Genomic DNA, 24,406 nt, shown 5'->3' on the forward strand with positions numbered 1-24,406 from the left:
TTGACAGTGTTCTTCTGTACTTTGGAACACTGCTTAGAGCATTCTTATCGATACAGCTGTATTTACAACTTTGAGAATTGCATACAATTGCTCAATATTTACTTAGGGATTTAAGTGTGGTCTGGGAAATTTAACGAATTCATGATTTCAGGTTCCTTATCCAAAGTTAAGCAAGTGAGAATTTCAGATTCCTGAACTGGTCTTGTTTGACTGGTGATGTCTCTGGCCAAAGCGAATGGGTTGTTAATGTCTGAAGCATGGTCTAGAAGCTGGTGTGATTCTCCATAATACAACCCAGTAGCTCTTTTGTACACAAATGTAAACATTCACTTAAACTTGGTATGCTTTATGTTATAAATTTTTTTTTTTTTAATTTGGAAAAAAAAAAGTCCTACTTGCAAGATTAAGCATTTAGGCTACTTTATGTTGTGACCTGTGTTGTAAAGCTAGCAACTGAACATGCACCAGAACAGTGGTTAAAAAACCTTCCATTAAGGAAACTAACCTCAGCTGTCCAACTGTTTGGTCAATGGAGTTCTGTACAAACTAGCTTTTACCAGGTAGAATATGTAATGCAGCATGACTTTCAGCTGAGATGAAAAGTCCTGAGTATGTGAACTCAACTTGAAACTGCAGCCAGACATGAGGTATGTCAGGATTGATGCATCAGCTTTTCACAGACTGTGTTACTGATGAGCGTGGCTGATGTGTGGAAAAAAATGTGCTTTACTGATTGATAATTTTTTTTTTTCTGATACAGCTTATTCCCATTCTCAGAAGGTTAGGCCAGAATTAAAAGTGGTTAAATAAAACAGATTGTACCACTTCTGTAAATCACCTTTTACCAAAGGAGTTCTCGGCCATCTGTTTTAAGAGTTGTTATTTATCATGCTACTCTTCCCGCACCACACCACTGAGGATACTGCTGTTCTCTTTAAGTTTTTTATTTAAGAGCTACCTTTTGTGGTCTGATTCTGTCTGGACCATCCTGAGGAGGAAGAATCTCGGAATGTTAGCAAACCAGTTAGCTATCTATCTGGAGTTTTTGGGCAACGTTAAGATATCCTTTCAAGGACAGGAATGACTACAGGATCACTTCTCATGTGGAAAAGGCACCAGCATTGCTTTTGAAATGCCTAGAAATACCAAAAGAGCAAATAAACACTCAGCGATGCAAAGGTAAATTTATATATACCTGTGAGACAGCATGTGCTCCCATTAATTTTCATGGGAGTTGTCTTTGGAGAAGTTAAATATTTCTTTGAGGCAGGTAGACTGCAAATGTATTTTTTTCACAGGAGGGTGAAGTTTCATAGTGTTGACTCTGGAGAATAAGTGTGAGTATAGTTTCTGCAAGTGTTGAGATGCAGTTCATTAACAAAAAAGTAATATATGAATTTAGGGAATCTGAGGACTCTCTCCCTCACTCCTGGCTCATTTTGTGTTAATACTAGTGCTGCAGAGTTCTTAAGGGAGTCCCACTTGTAATATAATAGCAAGAATATATTGTAATATAATAATAAGCAAAAGGGGCTATGTTTCTAGTTTTCTAACATGGAATGGGATGAGATCTAAATAAGAGGTTACAAAAACTAGAATAAGAACTCATTTCCCCATCTTACTGATGCATAGTCAGATGAAAGCGCTGTGTAAATATTTGTATGTGTGAGTCATATTTATGGTATACTCAGAATGACTTGTGCATGTTTTGCATGTAGGTCCCTGCTTCTAAAAGAAAAAATAATCAGCGTGTCCTTATACAGGATACAAAGAATGGAGTCAAAACCCTCCAGAATTCCTCGAAGGATATCTGTTCAGGCTTCCAGCTCTTCACTAGGATCTAGAACATTGACTGGAAACAGTTTAGCCGGTGCATATAGTGCAAGAGAATCTTCACGGAGATTAGAATCTGGATACCAGGTAATGTGTTTTGTCTCTTTCTGTAAAGTATAAATTAATTTAATGTCTGTTTTTCACCGAGAAAAACCCTAAAACCCAGACAAAAAAAAGGGGGGGGGGAAATATAAGGAAAAGTCTCACCCAGGGCCTTGCATTTGTGAACAAAAACCAAGGTTAATTCTAAAATGCAAGGATTTAATAACGAGGCCAATGACAATATTCTGCGGTGTGAACTGGTAGTTCTAGGTTTGCCATTTACCTGCTTTTGTTTGTAGCTGCGCCTTTAAAAATCAATTGTTCAGTGAATGAAGGGCATCCTGATACTGTGGATCTGTTTTGGCACTGGTCACTGCAGTCTTAAACCTGGGTAAATGGGGTTTTCTGTTGAGGGGAGGTGAGGATTCTGTTTCAATTTTGATGTGTATAGGGCGTTACGCTTCATGTGTGGATGTTGCAAAAAGTACAGGAATATGTTGTGGTTCTAAGAGTTGACAGTAGGCTGTGCTGCTCTGCAGCACCTGCTTTCTTTACATTTTGTGAAGGTAAGAAGAGGACCTTTAGGCTTACCTCATACTGTCATGTCAGTATGTTAATACAGCTGGGCTTTGTGTGCGATAGACAAGACTGGGGTAACGGCATTTGCTGTTTCACATGCAACATTTTACACTAACCAAATGGCTTTTGTGGGGTAGGGGAGCCATGCTCAAGAATAAGAAGTCACATTCTGCAGGTGCTTTCACTTTGAAAGAGTATTATGGGAAGTACAGATTAAACTGCTTCAGAAATTATTTTGGGCACTTGGAAACAACAGATGGCTGTTTGGCTCAATTCTCTTCTTATTTTGTTTCTGCTCCTGTCAGCAGTTCTCACCTCAATTTTGGGCCCAGAAATGTAAGCCCACCTTGGTCTTTGAAATTGCAGAAACTTAACTCTGTGATTAAATGTTCATATTTTTTGATAAAATGGTTATGAGTTTGGTCCCTGCTGACAAGCTATCTGGGACATTGTATTATATAATGCCTTTTCCAGAAACAGTTTTACGAGTAATAGAGCATTAATTATTTTTAGCATGATTACATGTATATGCATTATATTTTGCCATATCTAGCATGCATGTGTTCATTAGTATATAGGCTACAGGGAGTGTCTAAGGGTAGTCTTCAGTAGTTTTTGCTTTTTGCATTTCTACACATTTTTCACTGGCTGGCTGCTCAGTAAAACCAAATCGGATAGTCTTACTCTCTTGTAGGGATTTATGGACCTGCACAGTCTACATATCACACTGAAAGCTGTTGATCAGAAGATGAGTCGAGCTGAACTGGTGCTGTGAAGTTAGATGTGTTACCGCTGCTATGAAATTATAACACAAGAGAGTTATGTAAATTATTTCATTTATTACATGAACTGCAGTGTGTTCACTGCACTGTGTATTATCTTTTGACTATTTCCTGTTGAGCAAAGTGCTTCTAATCTGAGGAATGATTCTTTATAACACTTTCCAGGTAAAACAGAGGGGAAAATAATTGTATAGAAGATTATGTTGTATCCCTTCTTTGCACTCCGATTCATAGAAGGTAGTCTGAGAGCTTGTTACACAAGACTAGTGCTTGGTGATAAAAGCATAGGGAAGCTTCCTCGCTTGACTAACCTTTGTTACTTAAAGAGCTGGTAGGATCAAATTCCATTATTGCTTGCAGGTTAAGATTGCAAGTGGCTGGGGCAAGAAGAAACAAATAGTCTGAATGAGATTAAGTCCAGTCAGATAGGAATGAAACGGGCAGGCCTTTTCGCTTTGTTAATCCATTCAGAAGCCTACCTTAAAATATTAAGAGCTGCTTCAGTTCCAAATCATTTGAAAGATTTGTCATTTGGAAGAAAAAATGTATGACTATCAGTAGTGCTTCGGGTACGTAGAGAAAAGAGAACTTGAAGACTTGGCTTTTTAATATAAAGTCATTTCTGCAGCTAGAGACCATACTTGATTATAGCTTAACTCAAAAACTTCTGGAGACAGAGCAGTCAAACTTTGAGTATTTGGTTTTGACTAGGGCTAAAAAAAGAGAAAGGTTTCTATTGGGTGGGTTTGTTCTCCTTCCCCTTCCCTTTTTTTTCATATAGGTATGAATTCTTGTATGTCATACATTTTTGAGATCAGTCTGGGTGGCAGCCTCTGCTCATCTGAGGAGGCATAACAAGGAGGTTAATTGTAAACTAATCTGATGAATGTGACATAGTGTTGTTTCTAGGTGACTTACAATACAAAAATCAAATTAGTGTAATAGTATGAGAAAAAAAATTCCTACGCTTTATGATACAACATTGTTAACCATTTAGTGAGAAATGAAGTAGAAGTTTGTTTTTTTTTTTTTTTAATGGAGTGATAGGGTCAAGTGTAATGTATAAAGTTGTTTTGAATGTTTTTCCGATCACATTTTTCTGCTACTGAAAACAGACACCAAAAATAGAAAACTTTATGTAATGCTTTAATTGTTAAGTTCTGACAAGGGATGTTAAATAGTCTTAAGCTGAACTGAAGGAAGAAAGCAAACTGAGGTTTTTTGGGTTGTTTTTTTTTTTTTTTTTTTTAGTTTCAGATATAGAAATTAGGTTGAACTTTCCTGACATCATGCCTGATCATCTACTTTCTCTTAAAGCCACTTTTTTGATACCCAATATGTTGCTTTTTTCCTTTCTGTTTTGGCCTTGGGACATTGTTGTGGTTTAACCCCCACTGGCAACTAAGCACCACGCAGCTGCTTGCTCACTCCCTCCCAGCCAGTGGGATGGGGGAGAGAATCAAAAAAACTCCTGGGTTGAGATACAGACAACTTAATAGGACAGAAAGGAAGAAAATAATAATAGTAATAAAATGACAATAATAATAAAAGAATTAGAATATACAAAACAAGTGATGCACTATGCAGTTGCTCACCACTCGCCAATTGATGCCCAATTAGTTCCCGAGCAGCGATCCGCCTCTCCTAGCCAGCTGCCCCCAGTTTATATACTAGGCGTGATGTCATATGGTATGGAATATTCCTTTGGCCAGTTTGGGTCAGCTGTCCTGGCTGTGTCCCCTCCCAGCTTCTTGTGCCCCTCCAGCCTTCTTGCTGGCTGGGCATGAGAAGCTGAAAAATCCTTGACTTAGTGTAAACACCACTGGGTAACAACTAAAAACATCAGTGTGTTACCAACAGTATTCTCATCCTAACCAAAACATAACATTATACCAGCTACTAGGAAGAAAATTAACTCTATCCCAGCTGAAACCAGGACAGACATCTTTCAAAGAAATGAGCACAATGTAGAGATGCCACAGCTACCAAAAGCTGTGTTGGCATTAGAACGGTAGATGGTGTAGTTCCATGAACGGGCTTTCCGTGCTGTGCTGGTGTGAGTGTGTTGTTCTTGGATTAAGGTCTTTAGTGTGGTGATCCAGACACTTAAAATAAGATTAAATTCTCAGATTTTCAGAATCTAACAGCTGGAGAAAAAGGTAAGGCAAGTATTTCAAGATCAGTTAAGTCTGCAGGTATTGCTCATATTAAGAACGTTTTAAGAGAGCTTTACTTTTATCTTAAAGTTGTGTAGTCCTGTGCCCATGGGCAGATTACCCATATATGAAATAATTTCGAAACCTGATGAATCCTGCTGAGACTTTGAAACATGAGAAAACTTACTGTAAGGTACTTTATTTTCAGGTTTAATTTTGCTTGTGAGAATGATGACCGTGAATATTTCTTCAGCTTTTTCAATCCTAATACTACAACTTTTAAGAAATAGTGACAGAAACTACTGTAGTTGTAGTATTAATAGTTCCTAGAAAGAGGATGGACAAATAATCACAAACTCTGCTTAGCTGTAATAAAATGGTTGGATTTCTGTTATTTGTATTAATTTTACTAATTTCAGCGATTATTCTGTGGAGCAAATTAAATTGCAATGTCTTTCCTTAATTGTCATCTATTCCTTGAAATTCAGTGAAACTAGTAGTGCAGAACCTCATCCCTTAGGTTCTCTTAAAGATAGACAGATTTGTATGTTAAATAGTTCCCAGTTGTTTCATTATTAGAAACTTGCCTGTGTGTAGCCAAGGTAAAGATTAGAGCTCCTGAGTATCTTGGAAGAGAAAGCACAAAAAGAACAGTTACAGTCATTGCCCTGCAGACATCAGACTTCAGATAATTTGAGCACTTTGTTCTGAGGTAATGTAGCAAACAATGTTTATTTGCAGGACTGTTTTGCTAAGCAGTCTTAGTTTGTTATGCATATCAAACTGTGGATTCAATATCTTTGCACTGTGTCTGAAATCGGCTACTAAAACTATTTACCTTATTTCTCAAGCCCAAAGTGGGTTTGTACCCAGTGCTGTTTACAGTTTTACGGTGGTCTTCAGTGTTAGTGATTTATAAGAAACTTAGAGACACAAAAATTTCAATTTTGTAGTGAAAAATGGAAATGTATTTTTGCTGCTTGCATGAAATGTAGTTGGAATTAATAATGGATAATTTGCAGGCCTTCGCTACCAGTAGCACAATGATGGATTATTGGAATAGACTGCAGGGAAATAAAAAACTTCAGCAGTGGTAAAAGGGAAGTGTTTAAGACTTGGAGAAGATACTGTGTAATTTGCAGTAGTGCCTTTTTTTTTTTTTTTTAAGGAATTGTAACTTGATGACATAGTTTACATTTGTCGTTCCATCTATTTTACTAGGACAGATCATGCTCCTTATGTAAAAATAATTATCTGTTAGTAGGCCCAAAACATGATTTTTCTTCTTTTTCCTCCCTCTTTGCACCCACTCTGGCCTGTATTAAAACTGACGACCAGGACAAGACAGATGGCTTGCTTTAGTGGCTGTCGTGGTTTAACCCCAGTCAGCACGCAGCCGTTTTCCCCCCCCTCCTCCCAGTGGGGTGAGGAGGAGGAAAGGAAAGGAAAAAAAGTAAAACTTGTGGGTTGAGATAAGAACAGTTTAATAACTAAAGTAAAATATAATACTAACAATAGTAATAATGAAATATAATAGTAATAATAGTAATGAAAAGGAATATAACAAAAAAAAGGGGGGGGGGAGAAAAAAAAAACAGTGGTGCACAACGCAATTGCTCACCACCCGCTGACCAATGCCCAGTTAGTTCCCGAGCCGCGATCCGCACCTCCCGGCCAACTCCCCCCAGTTTATATACCGGGCATGACGTTCCATGGTATGGAATACCCCTTTGGCTAGTTGGGGTCAGCTGCCCCGGCCATGCTCCCTCCCAGCTTCTTGCACACCTGCTTGCTGGCAGAGCATGGGAAACTGAAAAATCCTTGGCTTAAGATAAGCGCTACTTAGCAACAACTAAAACATCAGAGTGTTATCAACATCATTCTCACACTAAATCCAAAACACAGCACTGTAGCAGCTACTAAGAAGAGAGTTAACTCTGTCCCAGCCAAAACCAGGACAGTGGCCAAAAAGCCACTTTTGCTGTGGCACTTTTGCTGTCATGGAGACTCTCTGTGTGTGGGTTTTTTTACTTAACGCTTGAAAGTGAGGTCCTTAATTCTGCCCTGTTGCTGGGGTATCTAAGTTGGGGTAATGCCTCGAAAGCCTTACACTTCAACTTTTTATTGTCCACAGTCATGAGAGGACAGATAAAGGAGCTGATAATTGCTAGAAAGTAATTAAAAAAATCTTTCCTTTTGCCAGTGGTTCTCTCTTAAGCCTGTTTCATTTCTTCTTGGGTATCCCTTGAGGTTTCTCATGAAAGGTTTCCAGATTTGTTAGTACCTCCACTTCCCTGTATTTTCAATATTCAGATCAGATATTGAGTTCATTTTGAGTTACGAGATGCATATGATAAGCATGTTGTTCTTCAGGAATCCAGTGTATTGAATAGTTCCAGTAGAGACTGGGGAATTGGAGAAAGAGACACCCATGAAACTCCTTGGAAGCTTACAACGTCCTCTCCAACACGCTACTCAGGGACACTTGATCATCCACATTCTGGAAGATTTTTGGGAAGCAGAAGCAGATTGGTGAGAATTGTTAATGTGTAATACTTTTAAAAAAAAAAAAAACACAACGAAAAAACCAGGATTTTACCTTAGCCTTCCCAATCTGAAAAGCTGCTCACTGTAATGTTTCTAGATAAGTAGATCTTAAGTCAAGATGGAGGGAAAGCAAGAAGACAGCAGTGTTAAGAAATTATTCAGAGAATGAAAATCATAATGTGTATTAGTTTTACTAGTAGTTAAGAAGTAAATTTGAAGTGAGAGTGGCTCTGCAAGTATCCATTTAAAAAGAAAAAAAGGGGGGATTGATTAGAATCTCATACATGTTATAGTTCTATGGATGGCAAAATTAGTATTGTTTATACTTAGCTTGTTCCATCAGGTATTTCTAGGGGGGGTGTTTTTTGGATGGTACCAGCTTTGTGAGTTAACACAAAGTTCATGGTTTTGGAGACCTGCTTTAGAAAACTTAATTGTGGAGGAGCAGTTCGTAGTCTGACTGTGCTTACTTACATGCTGCTTATAGCATACTGTGAAAGAAAATGGAGGCTGCACTGTCACCTGACTGAGATCCAAGGCTCAGGCCTTAACAGCTTGTCTTAACTGGGCTCCAGAATGTGCCTTCACAACTCCAAAAATAAAGTAGTTTGCTGCTTTGACATGCTTATGCACTGTAGAGTGACAATAAAACGTTTTCAATTGCAGTAGAAATATTAAGATGGGAATAGCAGAAAACTTTGAAGTTGCTTGGCAGGAAGATAGTGAACAAGTGAAAATTCTACTCACTTTCAAACTGAAAGATGTTTGGGTACTTGAGAGTGCTCGCACCTTAAATGGGTGTTTGTTTTCTTACTGTGACTTAAAGGTGAAGACATTTTGAGATAAGTGGGGAGGGGGGGAGAAACTAGTGTGGAGATGCTGGCCTTCAGGGGAAGTCATGGTAGGTGTCTCTACATGTAGTTGAAATGCAAACGGAGTCTGTGGTTGTAAGTGGCCTACATATCTAGTTAAGTTGGTGCCGTAGAGTTTTCAAAATGATACATTTTTTTCCCATCAAGGTTAATTTTTCCCTTATATTAAGTTCTAGTGCAAGTGAACATTGCAGAAGACACTCTGAAACTTCCACTTACCAAATAGCAAATGATTAAAAGATAAGTTATATGTTAAACAGATGATTAATGAGGGAAATTAACCTGGCTTTGTACTTGGTTTGTGATGTTAGTTTCTGTGTCTCCCCATCTGTCTTTTATGATGGGATAAGAGAAATACTTAGATACTTCTTAGTTTTAAAGAGTAAAAAGTAGTGGCATAAGCTTAGTAAAAAACATAACAAAAATAAAACACAACTGTAACATCTACTCTGATTTGGTTGATCCTTAAAGGATCTTGGTTGTAGGTACTTTGAGAGGACAAACAGCTCAGTTGAGCTTTTTGATTGAGCTCAAGTTTTTTATATCAAAACATAAAATCAGAACATTTCAAATAGAAAATGAATGCCTTGGCTGCAAGTCACCAGACTAACAGCTTTATAGGCTATTCCAATTTGGTTTCTTTTGTTTGTTTTTTTTTTTTTTTTAAGAACTAGTTTCTGAAAATTTCAGTGCTGTACACTGCAAAAATTGTTTTGTACCCATTCTTTACTCTGAACTGTTTCAGTTGCACTTGAGCTTGATGTAATCAAAATACCTCTGGTCTAAAGAGCTTACTAGAAGCTAGAGCAGACTCCTTAGCTAAGTATATTTTAGGTTGGTAAAAAATAAGCTGATTAGTTAAACTATTAAATAAAATAATGAAGCTGATAAGTTTTGGCCATTTCTGGACAGCAAAATTATGTTTCCTTGGAGATCTGTAAAGCTCTATTTGATCATCATGTTTATAGCATCTTACAAGTCAGGAATATCTTTTTTTCCCCCCCTGTAAGCCACATCTATCTATAAATGAAAAATAATGCTGATTGTAATAGAAACCAGCTTTTGTTCGTAGGATTGTCTTGAGTAAACCTGGGAATACTGATCAAAAGCACAAGCATAAATCCTACATTATTTTTAAAGAAAAAGGCTTTGCATCTTAAAGTTATTCTTTACTATTTTTGTGAGTCTTACACTGAACAAAAGTGTACATAATGTAAGTACATCTGAAATACTGTGTCTGTAATTTTTTTTTAATGTTATTTCAGTCTACATCTTCTTCCTCTCATTTTACATCTGGGTGTTATGGTGAGTCTGAGAGAACTCAGGGAGCATATTCAAGACTGCATAGCCAGCAGCGAGATAGTGATTCAAAGAGACCCAAGCTATCCTGTACATCTACCTCTTCTGTGAGAAGTAATGGCTTGACTGCCTTTTCAGGTGAGAGGTTGATTACTAGAGCTGAGTTACATGAAAATTGTCTGAGTAGTAAGATCAGGTTTTATGAAGTTTTAAAAGACTTGCTTTGAAATACTATGCTTTTATTATTCTTAAGTATTAAAAACCTATGCCTAACAGAAGAGTATGTTCACACTGATAGCGGTATCCAAAATACTGAGAATTCAAAAGACCATGTTAACAGCAAAGCCAGTTGTACTTCTGTCATTTCAAAATTATTACCTGTACCTATTCCATTTGCGGTAAAGCTGAACTTCATGGCTCAAATATGTCTTAATTGGTTAAGATTTCAAGGAAAGAATGAGTGCAGCTGCTGTTATTTCATGAGTCAAATTGTGTTGGTAAACCTACATGTGCCAGGGACAGCAGAAAGGAAATCTTTACCTTACTTAGCTCTGTGTTCCAAGAAGCACAATGTCATGGCTGATTAGAGTACTGTTGTTACGGGTCAGGGAAGAAAGAGTTCTTTTTTTAGCAGGGCCTAAACTCATTCTGTAGGCCAGGCAAAAAGAAACATTCTACACTGGGAGCTCTTTCAGGAAAAACTGAGATTTTCATTAAAGCTGTAAATAAGTATGTGATACTTGCATAGTTGTAAGTTAAGCAATATGCTAATGGAAGCCTAAAGGTCAGGAAATAACGGTCAAAAACTTAAAATATTTCTAGAATGTTTTGAAACAGACCATTAGATCCATTCAGATTACCCTTATGAGTATGGATCAGTGTTCTTTTTATATCCCCTTATGGAACCTCACAGCCATCCAAATAAAAGTTAATAAATTCTCGCTCAAAACCTAGTATTGTTGATCCTTTCTTACTCTTTGTTAATAAAATGACCACTGTTAACGTTTCTCATTATGGTGTAGGACTATCTGTCTTTCCATTTCTAGATTGGTTGGCCATCACACTGTGTCGTGGTTTAACCGCAGCCAGCAACTAAGCACCACACAGCCGCTCACTCACTCCCCCCTGCCCCCCATGGGATGGGAGAGAGAATCAGAAGAGTAAAAGTGAGAAAACTCATGGGTTGAGATAAAGACAGTTTAATAAGTAAAGCAAATGCCACATGCGCAAGCAAAGTGAAACAAGGAATTCATTCACTACTTCCCATCAGTAGGCAGGTGTTCAGCCATCTCCAGGAAAGCAGGGCTCCATCATGCGTAACGGTTACTTGGGAAGACAAATGCTATAACTGCTAACATCCCCCCCCCTTCCTTCTTCTTCCCCCAGCTTTATATGCTGAACATGACGTCATTATGGTCTGGAATATCCCTTTGGTCAGTTGGGGTCAGCTGTCCCGGCTGCGTCCCCTCCCAACTTGTTGTGCACCCCCAGCCTACTTGCTGGAGGGATGGTGTGAGAGGCAGAAGAAGCCTCGAGGCTGTGTAAGCACTGCTCACCAGTAACTAAAACATTCCTGTGTTATCAACACTGTTTTCAGCACAAATCCAGAACATAGCCCCATACCAGCTACTATGAAGAAAACTAACTCTATCCCAGCCAAAACCAGCACAATGCTTAAATTTAGATTTATAAGTTAGCAGTAAAACAAAATCAAGGTGGATTTTTCAGAGCCATCGAAGAACGCTTTTTTGGAACAAGAGTTTTTTGTTCACAGCTGAAGTATGTACAGTTCCCTATTTAGTTGTTGGAGCTGTTAGCAAAAAACAAGATCCCTTTTTAAACTGAAGTGTTTTACTCTGCAATATGAGCAAGAACAGTATTAGTCATTGTTCTTAAAGTTGTGTCTAAGCTGCACTTAAGCTGTCTTTCTGGAAAATGAATTTTAGGAGCATTTAAGAAGCATCATTAGAATGGCAGCATTTACTAAGTCTCAAGCTCCTGTTTTGCCATATTGTGAACCCTATTTAATAACTAGATACCATTAGATACTATTTGTCTTCCTCCTCCTGTCCTGTATGAGTGTTAATGGGTCTGACTCTTCACAAAAGTATTATTACTTTTTTCCAGTTTAGCTTTCAGAACTAACTCACTGCAAGATTAAATAAGTGCCAGCATCAGCAGAGTGCAGCTTACTCATGGCTTTATGTTGGCAGCTGGCCACTTGATCAGCTTAGTGGTATTGTTAAACTCGCCCTTGATATGGTATAACCAGAATGCATGCATAAGTACCAGCTTTAATGGCTTTTTAAATGATTACAAAAACAGGGGATTTATTTACTTTTTCTTTCTAGATTCCTCTTGGAGGTACAGTAGGATTCCTAGATCTTCATCAGTGATGCTTGGTTCCCTTGGAACTGAGCTGGTGAGAGAGCGAAGAGAGTTAGAAAGAAGAACAGATCTGTCGGTTAATAACCTGGTGGATCACAGCTACAGAAACAGTGACTTTTCATCTTCAACATGTATGTATTGTACAATTGAAAGCTTGTAAACCCATAGGTTGCATGCCTGTTAGTTTCTTCACATGTTCTTTTAATATTTTTTTCCAAAACACAAAGCCAAAAGATCTATTTAATTTTAAGGTATCCTTTTAAATAAAGTTGGTTGGCCACTTTCCATGCGTTGCCTAAACCATCAAAGGATATATGAATAGTCTAGCTTGTAGATTCATTCAGTCATAAGAAAATGGTATCGGTTTTTGCCACTGTAACTCTGTGAATAGTCAGTAAGCCTCTTTTCTTCTTGTTCATCTTAAGATCTCTTTGTATTTAGGTATGGGAAAAGAAATAATGTTAATTTGACTCAGGAAAGGGTTTTCATGAAGGTGCCTGTATTGTATTATCTCTTTCTATTTGGGTTCCTGAGTGGTTATTAGGGAAAACCGCTAGACCACTGAAAATAAAAATGAATAAACACATACTTTACATGAGGTGAGAGGTTTGTTCCGTGGTAACTGCTAGGACTAGTACGGACTTCTGCACTGTCATTTTCACTTTTTATTCAGAGTGTTGTGGCCTTCTAGAGCTGTGTTGGGGGAAGCTTGTCATCAGTCTTTATCTGCCACCTTTTGCAGATGCATTAGTGGTGTTTTATAATGCAGAAGTTTAAAAAAAAAAAAAAGATTACCATTTTTACAAGTATAGAAGATAAGAAGAAAAGATAAAAACTAGTTCCAAATTTCATCATGCAGTCTTGCCTTACCAGAAGAGTATATTTTAATGTCATCATACTCTATATTTCTTTAATAAGTGGACAGTTGGAGTTTACCTGGTAGAGCCTAATGGGAGAAATGGATGGGTGGACAGCCTTGCTTTGTACTGTCCATGCTGCGTTTCTAGCAGTAGTGCCACTGTTAAGTGCTGTAAAAATAACTCCCAGCTGTGTTCCCTGCTGTGTAATTGAAACCATGTGGCAGATGCTTGGCATCTGTGCAGATGTTTCTTTAGTTAGAATATGCCAGATGCATGAACCTCAGCTTCAACAATAAATGGTGATTGCAATGTAGAACCTGTTAAAAAAAAAACCAACAAACCACCGCCAAAATTACAAACATGAAAGGTTTCAATTCTAGAATACATAGAGAAAGCTTCTACCTCATACCTTAATCTACCTATGCTTGTTAAGTAGTTAAAATATTGAAGAAGTTTCCCTTCTTATGAGGTTAGCGGGCTTCAGCTGCTTCCTCCTTCCCCCTCTTTCCCCCCATGCCCCCCAAATCCAGCCATTTGAGGAAGGAGACTAGCTGATGTTAGCGTCCTCAGCTGCTTCATGTAATGTTAACTACAGTTCAGCTACAGTAGAAGTCTTCTCAGTGTGTTGAGGTACTTACACAGTATTTACAGAAAATATGCTTATAAGAATCATAGAATGGTTTAGATTAGAAGAGACCTTCAAAGGTCATCTAGTCCAACCCCCCTGCAATATAAGCAGTGACATCTTTAACTAGATCAGGTTGCTCAGAGCCCTGTCCAACTTGACCTTGAATGTTTCCAGGGATGGGGCATCTACTGCCTCTCTGGGCAGCCTGTTCCGGTGTTTCACCACCCTCATTGTAAAAAATTTCTTCCTTATATCTAGTCTGAATCTACCCTCTTTTAGTTTAAAACCATTACCCCTTGTCCTATTGCTACAGGCCCTGTTAAAAAGTCTGTCCCCATCTTTCTTATAAGCTGCCTTTATATATTGAAAGGCCGCTATAAGGTCTCCCAGGAGCCTTCTCCTCTCCAGGATAAACAAACCCAACTCTTTCAGCCTTTCTTCATAGAAGAAGTGTTCCATCTGTCATGGTTTAACCCCAGCCAGCAACTAAGCACCACGCAGCTGGTTCCCCCTCCCCCCTCCCAGTGGGGTGGGGAGGAGGAAAAAAGAAGTAAAACTTGTGGGTTGAGATAAGAACAGTTTAATAACTAAAGTAAAATAAAATACACTACTACTAATAATATAATAATAATAATATTTGTAATGAAAGGAATGTAACAAAAGAAACAAAACCCGAGAAAAGAGAAGTGATGCACAATGCAGTTGCTCACCACCCGCTGACCGATGCCTGAGCAGTGATCTGCACCTCCCGGCCAACTCCCCCCAGTTTATATACTGGGCATGACGTTCCATGGTATGGAATACCCCTTTGGCTAGTTGGGGTCAGCTGCCCCGGCCATGCTCCCTCCCAGCTTCTTGCACACCTGCTTGCTGGCAGAGCATGGGAACCTGAAAAATCCTTGACTTAGGATAAGCGCTACTTAGCAACAACTAAAACGTCAGAGTGTTATCAACATCATTCTCACACTAAATTGAAAACACAGCACTGCATCAGCTACTAAGAAGAAAATTAACTCTATCCCAGCCAAAACCAGAACAGATTACTAATCCAGAATGGTTAAGTCTGATTGTGCTTAAGCCAGTTGTATAGCTGAACATGTGGACTAACTTAGTTGTTGCATTTCTTTGCTAAAAGCAATAGCTAGATAACGCTTTTGGGCTGGAACAGTGGAATTAGAGTATTTCTAGGGTATTCTTTTTATTTTTGAGTTCTTGGTTTAAAACATTATTATAGTAAGATACACATCTAATTTAGATACTATTAAATTTGTTATCCAAAGTCAATAATTTAATGCTACCTTTAAGTAGTGTTTGTAACTGCAGCTCTTGGTGCTCTTATGATGAGAAGAATAAGGGTAGCTTGTTGTAATAGATGGGGAATATACTTGGCTTTATCCATGCATTTGTTTTGGGTGCTCTGGTGCCTGAGCGCCTGGTGCATTGCTGAAATTGTGATTAACCCATCTTTCTCAGTCTAAAGGCAGAATGGACCTTTAAGTTATAAATAGTCTTGTATATAGTTTGCTGTTTTTAATTCAGATGCTGTTCTTATGTAACTTCTGACAGATGGTCAGAATTTTCATAGTCACATATAAGAGAGTGAGTCATACCTTGAAAATCTGAAGGTTTTGGGGGTGTTAGATTCCAAATGGATTTACGGGACTGAAACCAGTCTAGGTTTCAGTTTAACTTTAGAATTCTGGTAAGTAAATTTAAACTTAATGTTGCTCTGGAATCTACCTGCCAAATTTGAAACAATTTTGAGTAAGGATCACAAAATCCTGAACTTCTACATTTACACTTTAGAGTTATCTATCTGGAATGTAACAATTAGAGCGCATCTTGTTATAGTATTTTCCTCTGCTTTTCTGCAACAGATCTTCAAGACAGGCCTGCCTCTTCATATGCAGAGGGAGCAAGACCAAAAGAGAACTCGTTAAGCACTTTGAGGCTGAATGCATCCATGAACCGCCAGTTGCCTTCTGATCATCAGCCATCTTTTTTCAACAGAGACTCTAACATGAGCTCTTCAAGATCCAGCTATTCTTCAAGACAAAGGAGAAATGAATTGGAATCTCCCCAGAGGAACATGCAGCCAGCATTTTCTCTTTCTGCCATTAGAGATGAAACTCCTTCCTCAAGTGGTTCTGAAAGGGTTTTATCTTCTCAGAGGTCATTGAATGAGCCTGCAGCTGACAGTGAAGGGAGGCGCACAACCAGACAGCTGCTGTCTCGTTTAGCATCTAGTATGTCATCTACATTTTTCTCTCGAAGGTCTAGCCAAGACTCATTGCATACAAGATCATTAGGCTCTGAAGAGTCAACGGTGGTCCCAAGAGTTCAGGCATCTACTCTGTCAAGCAGTAATGGAGCTGCAACTTCGGAAGTTCCAGGACTTCAGACATCTGAAGCTTCTCAGGGATTTAGTTTTCTTAGACGAAGATGGGGTTTATCAGGAGTTTCACAAAATCATAACTCTGATTCAGATGGGGAAAGTTACAGACCAGACTCTGAAAGTAGGAGCACAGGATCCTGGTTATCATCATCTTTGAGGAACAGATGTACACCTCTCTTTTCCAGAAGAAGAAGAGAAGGAAGAGATGAATCCACAAGGATCTCTACCTCTGATACAACTGCCAGATCACAACATGTCTTCAGAAGAAGAGAGTCAGGTGAGGAGACCTCTCTTGAAGCATCAGATAGCCCTCCTCGGGCTTCTGTTAGCAGGCCACCAACACCTGCAGTATCTGGTATTCCTACAGCTACTGCCTCCCCACCAGATTCAGCCCACAGTAGGAGAAGTTCTGGAATTCTGCCTGGTTCTCTCTTTCGCTTTGCAGTGCCTCCAACATTAGGAAACAGTCTGTCTGACAATCTTATGATAACTGTAGATATTATTCCCTCTGGCTGGAATCAGTCTGATGGACAAGAAAGTGGCAAGTCTAAAATAACACCTTCAAGAGATCCGGAAAGACTCCAGAAAATTAAAGAGAGGTAAATTAGTATGTTCTTTTGAGATAATAAAATGTACCTGACTTAACATGAGAGGGTTTTCTGTAACCATGATGTTAAAAGGAAACTTTCTTTCAGAGAAGGTGGCAACACAGTCCTCTGTCACCTGTGTTCTCACTTTTGTCTTTAGAGAAACTTGTTTTAATCCTTGTAGGTTTGCGAACGGTTTGATGAATGGAATTGTCATTATAAAAAGTCTTACATGAAACGTGTCACAGCATTTGTTGATATTCCTTCCTATTCAGCCTGCTTTTAGAAGATTCTGAAGATGAAGAGGGTGACTTATGCAGAATCTGTCAGATGTCCTCTGCAAGTTCTGACAACCTTTTAATAGAGCCATGCAAATGCACTGGAAGTCTGCAGTATGTTCACCAGGAGTGCATGAAAAAATGGCTGCAGTCCAAGATTAATTCAGGTAAAGCAGACTCTAGACCACGGTAGGCTTCCAGTTACATTGGGAGGCGTATCAGGAGGATTACTCTTACTAGTGTTAAGGTATATATTTGAAAAACGAGCAGTGGGGGACAGCCAACGGTGTGGCACTTCCAGGCTTATTGTGTGTCTGTGCAGCTTCTCATGTGAGTAGTTCCAAGAACTGTATTTGTCATTCAGAGAATTACATTTTTGGGATTGTCTACTAAGACATTAGACAAAATATTGCAGAAGTGTAGCTTTAGAGCTACTCTACCACATTGGATGAATTTGTTCCCCACCCTTCCTCGTGCATGTGGTTCTAGTTTTTAAGACTTTTTATAGCCAGGCTGACTGTAGCAGAGTGATAGGAATTTGAAAATCCAAAAATGTTTTTCTGTTGTAACTATACTTAAATACTTAAATCTTCTTTTTTTTTTTTTTTTTCTAAGATACTAACTCCTGTTCAAGGCAGTTAAAACTGATTGTTCAAAAAATTACTTCAAAGTGCATATAGAATTTTTTAAAGAAACACTTCAGAAATTGCACACTCTACAAATGTTTTTGTAATAACTTAGTTATAAACTAGTCAATTTATCTGTAGTATTTTTAAGACTTAAAAATAGATGGCTTGGTAGAAGACATGAAGATCATGGAATACTTTTTACCAAAGGAAGGTGCTAGCATCTGTTTACTTTTTTACTCCATATCAGAGGACCCACATGAGAGTAGGGATGTATTAGAAGCCTCAGACTGTAGGAGAAATTAATTTGAAGTATTTAACTATGTAAGACATAAATCCACCATAAACTTTCTTTGTTCATCTTGTTGCTTATGGAGCAGTTTGTTTTAAACCTGGTACTTTAAGGCAGAATGTTACTCTGGCAATAACTTTAAGCTATTCCAGTATATTTATTATTACTTTTGTGTATATTTGGATTACTCTGTAGAATTCAAGCAGCCCAAGCAGAGATTTTATGCCAGACTTTCAGTAAGAGGCATATGGTGTCCAGAATGAACATGAGGCAAAATATATGGGGCTGGATAGAGAATAAACATTCTATAGCATTTAAATTCTGACAGTAGCAGATAGTCACTACATTTGTATTAGAGACTTGCTTTTCTTCTAACCTTGCTCTGCAAAGTAAAGCCAAGAATTAGTTACAGTTTGTAATGCCTGTATAATTGTGTCCTATGTTATAGATTGTTGCAACTTGACACTGACTTTCCCCCTGCTCCTCCCCACCAGGTTCTTCTTTGGAAGCCGTAACAACTTGTGAACTGTGCAAGGAGAAGTTGCATCTGAATCTGGAAGACTTTGACATTCATGAACTCTATAGGGCACATGCAAATGAACAAGTTAGTATATTTTGCCTAATTTGGTAAGTGTTGGTTTAGTGCTGGGAGGGCGCTCTTTAGAGAAGGAAAATGCATCTCCTTTTCAGAAGGACTGTTATGCACATAAAGTAATGTCAACGTGGAACAGATTTTTCTCCTCTATTCAAATTCTGTCTTCCTGCTGTGCTTCTTATAGCTGAACTTTCAGTAAGTGTAATATGTCTCGTATCCTTTTCTTAGTCGCAGATCTGTCATCTAGCTTTGCAGTCCAGTGTCTCTGCCACATAGGTGCAGTGGGAATACTAGTATGATTAGATTGAATTTCACATTAAGTCATTAATTGTCTTTGCTTTTAGCTGTTTTTTAACACACTTAAGCAGTTGTTTTAAATATACCATTAAAAACTTCTTTTGTTTCGTTAGAGTGGTAGAAACTAACCTCTTTTCTTACAGCTTCCTGCTGCTCCTTCAAGTCCTTTCCTAAATTAAAAATGATTAAAGGCCCATTAGTATTACTCTCGTTGTATAAAATACATTGTATCTTATTAGAACTACTGGATTGTGTAGTATTTGAAAATGAGTAAATAACAAAAAGCTGGCGTTATTTTAATGAACTTTATTCAGAGGGTTTTCCTTTTTCTCTGGGTTGTATTCTGTGAATGTAGAAAGACTAATGAAATTTGCCTACCTCAGAAGTTGAAAGAAAATACAAAGTGACACCAATTTTGGAGCCAAACATCAACCTCTAATTTTCTTACTATTTAGAGTAAGCTCTTACCCTGGTATTCTAGTTCCTGTCACTTGGGCCAGACTCTGAAAAGTCTTTCTCAAGAGTGCCGTCATCTTATGTTTTAGCACTACTGATTGTTGGTTACTGTCACTGTACTTTGAAACTTCTTCCTAAAGAATTGACTGTAAATGATCGGTTCAGCAGTAGCATTTGGAAGTTTTTCTTTATCTTAGCAGGGAAAATAGTTTCTCAAAATATTTTTAACACCGTAAAGTTCTTATACTATTTCCCTCTATTTTGGCTTTCTGTAAAGCATTGGGACCACTGAAAAGAAACCAGCAAAGTTTGTTGTTTTTATTTTCCCCGGTGGTATAATACTCTGATTCTCAGATTCTTTCCTGTGAACTAATCATGCTGACTGAGATTTTATTTGTAGAACTCTTTCTATTTATCTTCAAGGATAACGTTACATCTGGGGTGGGTGGGAAGAACCAGAAGTATAAATAGCTTTCCAGTAATTAAAATTTTTTTAGTATTACATTTCTCTAATTCTCTTGGAACAACTAGAGATCAAATATATGATGTTTCCAGTAAAATTTAATTCTTGTTCTACTTCTTCAATTGTATATGCAGACATATCACTGACATTCTGAATGTTTCTTTTGATCTTCTTTAAGGCAGACTATGAATTTATCAGCTCTGGTCTCTACCTTGTAGTGTTGTTACACTTATGTGAGCAGCGCTTTTCTGATATGCTAGGAACTGCAAGTGAGGCCAGTACACGTGTCAGGGTAAGTATGCAGTGATTTTATGGCAGGAATTGCTTGTACAGAGAACTTGGAACTAGATTGTTACCTTGAGCAACCTGGGAGCTAGATACCCAAGAAGCATGCTTATTTAACAAATGTAGGTCTAAAATGGTCTGGGTTTATCAATGCGGTAACACCATGTTTGATTTGAAACTGAAGGTACTACTTCATTGCAGTTACTGTGTTGCAAAATAATTTTTGTCAAGGTTTTTGGTAATTCATTGCTTTGCATGTATGTTGTCATGATTATTGTGAATTTATGCAAAACTGGAAGGTTAACCTCCCTTTGTACAAAACATGCAGTTGAGAATGTTGGACTATCTTAATTGATTAATTTTTCTCATTATGCCAGTCTGCATTGCAAAGGTCTAGACCTTGCAATGCTTGTCTGCTGGATTGCGCCTAAATATGTGCTTGAATATTACATTCTGAAACTGACTAGCTATAGTATGATTTTGTGGCATTAGTCAAAACTTTTAGTAGTTCTGTTTGTCTGGATTCTTGTCACTTAAATGGCTTGGCTTAGAAATACAGTAAGTACACATTTTACCAGTAAGATATCATCTTACAGAGTTATTTCTGCATAGTGACTCATCAGAAATCCTTTATTCTACATGTTTATTTGATACTAGATGATGAATCAGTGCTCTTTGTCAACTAAGCTTCTGAAAAGCTGATTTTTTTTTTTTTTTTTTAAATTACATACAAAGAATTGACAATGTTAAGCTTGTCCAACTCTTATTGGAATGGTTGCTAGCAGGTACTAGGCCTTTGGGGTAGAGGCAGGACTGTGCTCTGATCTCCTACTATATTAGAACTGTGGTCCTCTTTTCTGTACACATCTAATGCAGAGCTTGTATTCCGTGATCCACAAATGAAATGTCCAGTTTTCTCTGCTACAAGTGTAGAGACATAAAAGACACATAATCTAATAGTAGGCAGCATCCAGTACAGGTTATTAGCTTGAGTGTATTGCAGAAATAAGACATTTTTACTGGTTTTTCATCAGATGCGGCATTACACAGTTGTGTGACGCTGCATTTTAAACCAGTGAGAGCACCGATGTGTGTTTGATATGGAGTATACAACTGAGCTATGGAAACTGTAGCATTATATTTTTGTTTCATTTTATTTGCTTTGTCTCAACATCTGGACTATCATTGAAACAGTCAGATTGTCACTGACAAAAAACACTTGGCTGAGACTTTCAAAGTTGCCTAAGGAACTTGTATTCCTAGGGATTTTGGCTTTGGGTTTTGATACCACATACTTCTAACATTAAACTGCCACCATTGCCTAATAGTAATCCTGCTCTTAAACTTTTTACAGTTAAAATCTTAAGTGTATTTATGCATTTTTCATTAACCTTATTCAGTGAGAGGGCTCTGTTTTGCCATATTAATAGTGAAGTAAATGAAATGGATCCAACTAATGCAGTCCTTACAGATTAAGTTTTTCTGCATTACAATTTCTTTTCATGGAACTGGCACTTGTTCATGTGTGCTACTTTCAAAATTGATGTGTTTTACAGACTGTAGAACATGAAGAAGATGCCACTAACTGCTACCAGAAACATTTGACGTAGAGTGGAAGCTGAAATAACTGTGCAATAGCAATTTGAACTCTAATGTGTGGGGATTTATATTAAATTTTGCATTGATTTTTGTGAGTTGGGCAAATGGGTTAGGATAACCGACATCTGGGATGAAGCTTTGGGATGTAAAAAGTGAAGAAAAAGTGAAGAAAACTTTGCTAACTTGTTGCAAATTTCTGCAGATAACTTTGCAACTTTTAAACTACTTTCTCTCTGCCTTGTTTCTAGTTTATTAACCTTGCAAGAACTCTTCAGGCACATATGGAAGATATTGAAAGTAGGTGCTTCCCCTCTTCCCCTCCCCTCCCATTAGATCAACTCAAAGTTAAATGAGTACAATCCTCCTTGCCAAGATTCATAATACCGAACTTAATTACTGAAAATTTGACTTTACCCAGCAGTGCTTTTTCCATTATCAGTAGAATTATTCCGAGGGGGAACTGGTTTTAATTCTCCATGATTAATTTCCCAACAGCATAGAGTTGTTTAGACCACAGAAGTGTTTTCTGCAAGTGATAACAAGATTCCTCACTAGTTACAGTTTGGTTATTGTAATTCTAGTAGTAGTAGTTGTGGAATTGGTGGTGACCTTCAGGTTGTAGCCTTTTACATGAGTTCTAGTAGAAAAGAAACATTTAAAGTTGAATTTCACTGCACTTGAATGACCATACTTCTCTTGCCATTTCCTCTTCTCCCCTTTCTTTTTTTCTATCCACACACACTTTTCGGTTGTGTGTATTCCTTGATCAGACCTACCCACTTCAGGAATGAAATTTAACAGTTGCTAATTTTGGCAAAGGACTGGCCTACTTTTCACCTAATGGCTTCTTCAGTGTGCTTAAATTCAAAACTATATGCTGACTTCTGGTAAATATGTCCTGAGTTCTAAGTATTATTTCTGGGCATGGTGAATAGGCAGAAGCGTAGTTGATCTACCTTTTTTTTTTTTTTCCTAGTGTGCATGTGAATGTCTGTCAACACTCAAAGTTTGTATATGAATTTTCAGTGCATAGGACATATTTGGAGTACGATAAGGAATGGTGTGTGTGTAAGTTTTAGTTCAAGGAGCAGTTGATTCTTTCTGCATTCAGAGCAGACAAAGGTGGACTTGAGTTCAGAATTTATTCCTAAGTTATATGCATCCTTATTAGAGTAAAAATTAATGAGTGCCATTTTACGCAGTAATTTAGTCTTTATTTGATTCAGGCTTTATCTGACTTGCAGGTGAGGAACACTGAGGTTTAGATTTATTATTGATGCTACTTGAGTTACGTTTCTCTTCTAAGAACTGGAGAAGTGAGGAGAGAGACCTTGCTTCTTTCTGTGTTCAGAGATGGAACAAGTTACTTGAGTGTAAATACTTTCTTGACTGCAGAGTTTGCTTAAGAGGACAGGTTAAATTCCCGTTACGGACAAGCTAACACTTTACAAACCTATTGTAGATGTGTGTACTGACTTTTTTTATCATAGTTGACAAGTGTGTATTTGTCTTTTAAGTCACCTTGCAACAACAGAATCCTGTGCATATGTGAGCTTTATGTTCATTTTGCATATGCTGAAAGAATGGGGGTGGAGAGAGGAGCTGCTTCCAAGTAGGCCTGATTTTAATTGCATTAAGCAACATATATATGAAAAAATTTTTTAAGAGTCTTTGTTTGTTTAGACTGCTGAACCTTTCTAGATATTTTAGTATCCAAATTGTTAACTTTGTGAGTCATTTTTTTCCCTTGTGTTGGGTGCTGCTGTCATGGATTGATACTCTCCTCTGACTACTGTTGGAATTAGCCACTGTAAATACTACATAAAAGTTGAATCTCTGGCGTAATTAAGTTTTCTTCCTTTTATTTTGAGGAAGAACAGCAGGAGGACACTGCATTTTTTAATGTCAAGTTTTGATTTGAAAATGCTATATTTTTTGCGACATGAGATGCATTTAAAAATTAAGCTATGTAATTACACAAGGTTTGGGTGGGTATTGCAATCTGCTATTTAATATTATAAAATTACCTTTATTTCCACTACTCATCTTGAAGTGCTCTAATTTCACAGACCTTTGTCAGGGCTTCTGATTATACTGTGTTGTTCCAACAGCTTCTGAGGATGATTCTGAAGACTAATGCTGGTAGAACTTTCATACTGCAAGAGACAAATGGAATTGCTGCAGAAATGTTGAACTGGCAAGAACAACATCAACATGCATTTGTTTTTTTCCTCTCCTTAGTAAAAAGCGCATTGAATATTACTGTAGTTTTTGAAGCATTGTTGAATTCAAAATCAACTGCTGCACAGTGGAACTCAGTGGACTTGAGAACTACTCAGCATGTGCGAGGATTAGATACATGTAAAGCAACTTCCCTTTTTAAATGAGGAGGATGATGTGCTTTGTTTTGGAAGACATCAGATTTTGAATATTTAAGGAAGCTATTCTCTCCCTTTATGTTTCCTTCTTACTGTAGTCAGATTTCTGGTTTTGTCTATCGAGTTTTGCTCCTCTACTGGCACTAAGTGGTTATAGTGGGTTTCAGGG

General features: G+C 37.8%; 1 protein-coding gene across 7 annotated transcripts; it reads left to right on the forward strand.

The window, feature by feature from the left end:
* Positions 1-819: 819 nt before the first annotated feature.
* On the forward strand, positions 820-24,406 carry MARCHF7 (membrane associated ring-CH-type finger 7). 7 transcript variants are annotated; one of them, XM_050900328.1, is made up of 11 exons: positions 822-1,179; positions 1,764-1,920; positions 7,766-7,924; positions 10,077-10,248; positions 12,462-12,629; positions 15,864-16,980; positions 17,244-17,413; positions 18,659-18,768; positions 20,154-20,267; positions 22,108-22,156; positions 23,971-24,072. In XM_050900328.1, the coding sequence occupies exons 1-11, from the start codon at positions 1,133-1,135 to the stop codon at positions 23,994-23,996; spliced, it is 2,289 nt and encodes a 762-aa protein (XP_050756285.1). In that variant the 5' UTR covers positions 822-1,132; the 3' UTR covers positions 23,997-24,072. The 7 variants fall into 7 exon arrangements, with proteins under 7 accessions (XP_050756287.1, XP_050756288.1, XP_050756285.1 ...); XM_050900325.1 differs by lacking the exon at positions 22,108-22,156 and having other exon boundaries at positions 824-1,179; positions 15,864-16,658; positions 16,749-16,980; positions 23,971-24,406; XM_050900327.1 differs by lacking the exon at positions 22,108-22,156 and having other exon boundaries at positions 825-1,179; positions 15,864-16,658; positions 16,827-16,980; positions 23,971-24,406.

Source organism: Gymnogyps californianus, chromosome 7 (genome assembly GCF_018139145.2).
Source record: "Gymnogyps californianus isolate 813 chromosome 7, ASM1813914v2, whole genome shotgun sequence".
NCBI classification, from domain to species: Eukaryota; Metazoa; Chordata; class Aves; order Accipitriformes; family Cathartidae; genus Gymnogyps; species Gymnogyps californianus.

Bases quoted from the DNA above. Each gene is read 5' to 3' on its own strand.
- MARCHF7 (XM_050900325.1), top strand. From the start codon at position 1,133: ATGCCTAGAAATACCAAAAGAGCAAATAAACACTCAGCGATGCAAAG. The intron at 1,921-7,765 runs GTAATGTGTTTT...GTTGTTCTTCAG, and splicing joins GATTAGAATCTGGATACCAG to GAATCCAGTGTATTGAATAG. The intron at 7,925-10,076 runs GTGAGAATTGTT...ATGTTATTTCAG, and splicing joins TGGGAAGCAGAAGCAGATTG to TCTACATCTTCTTCCTCTCA.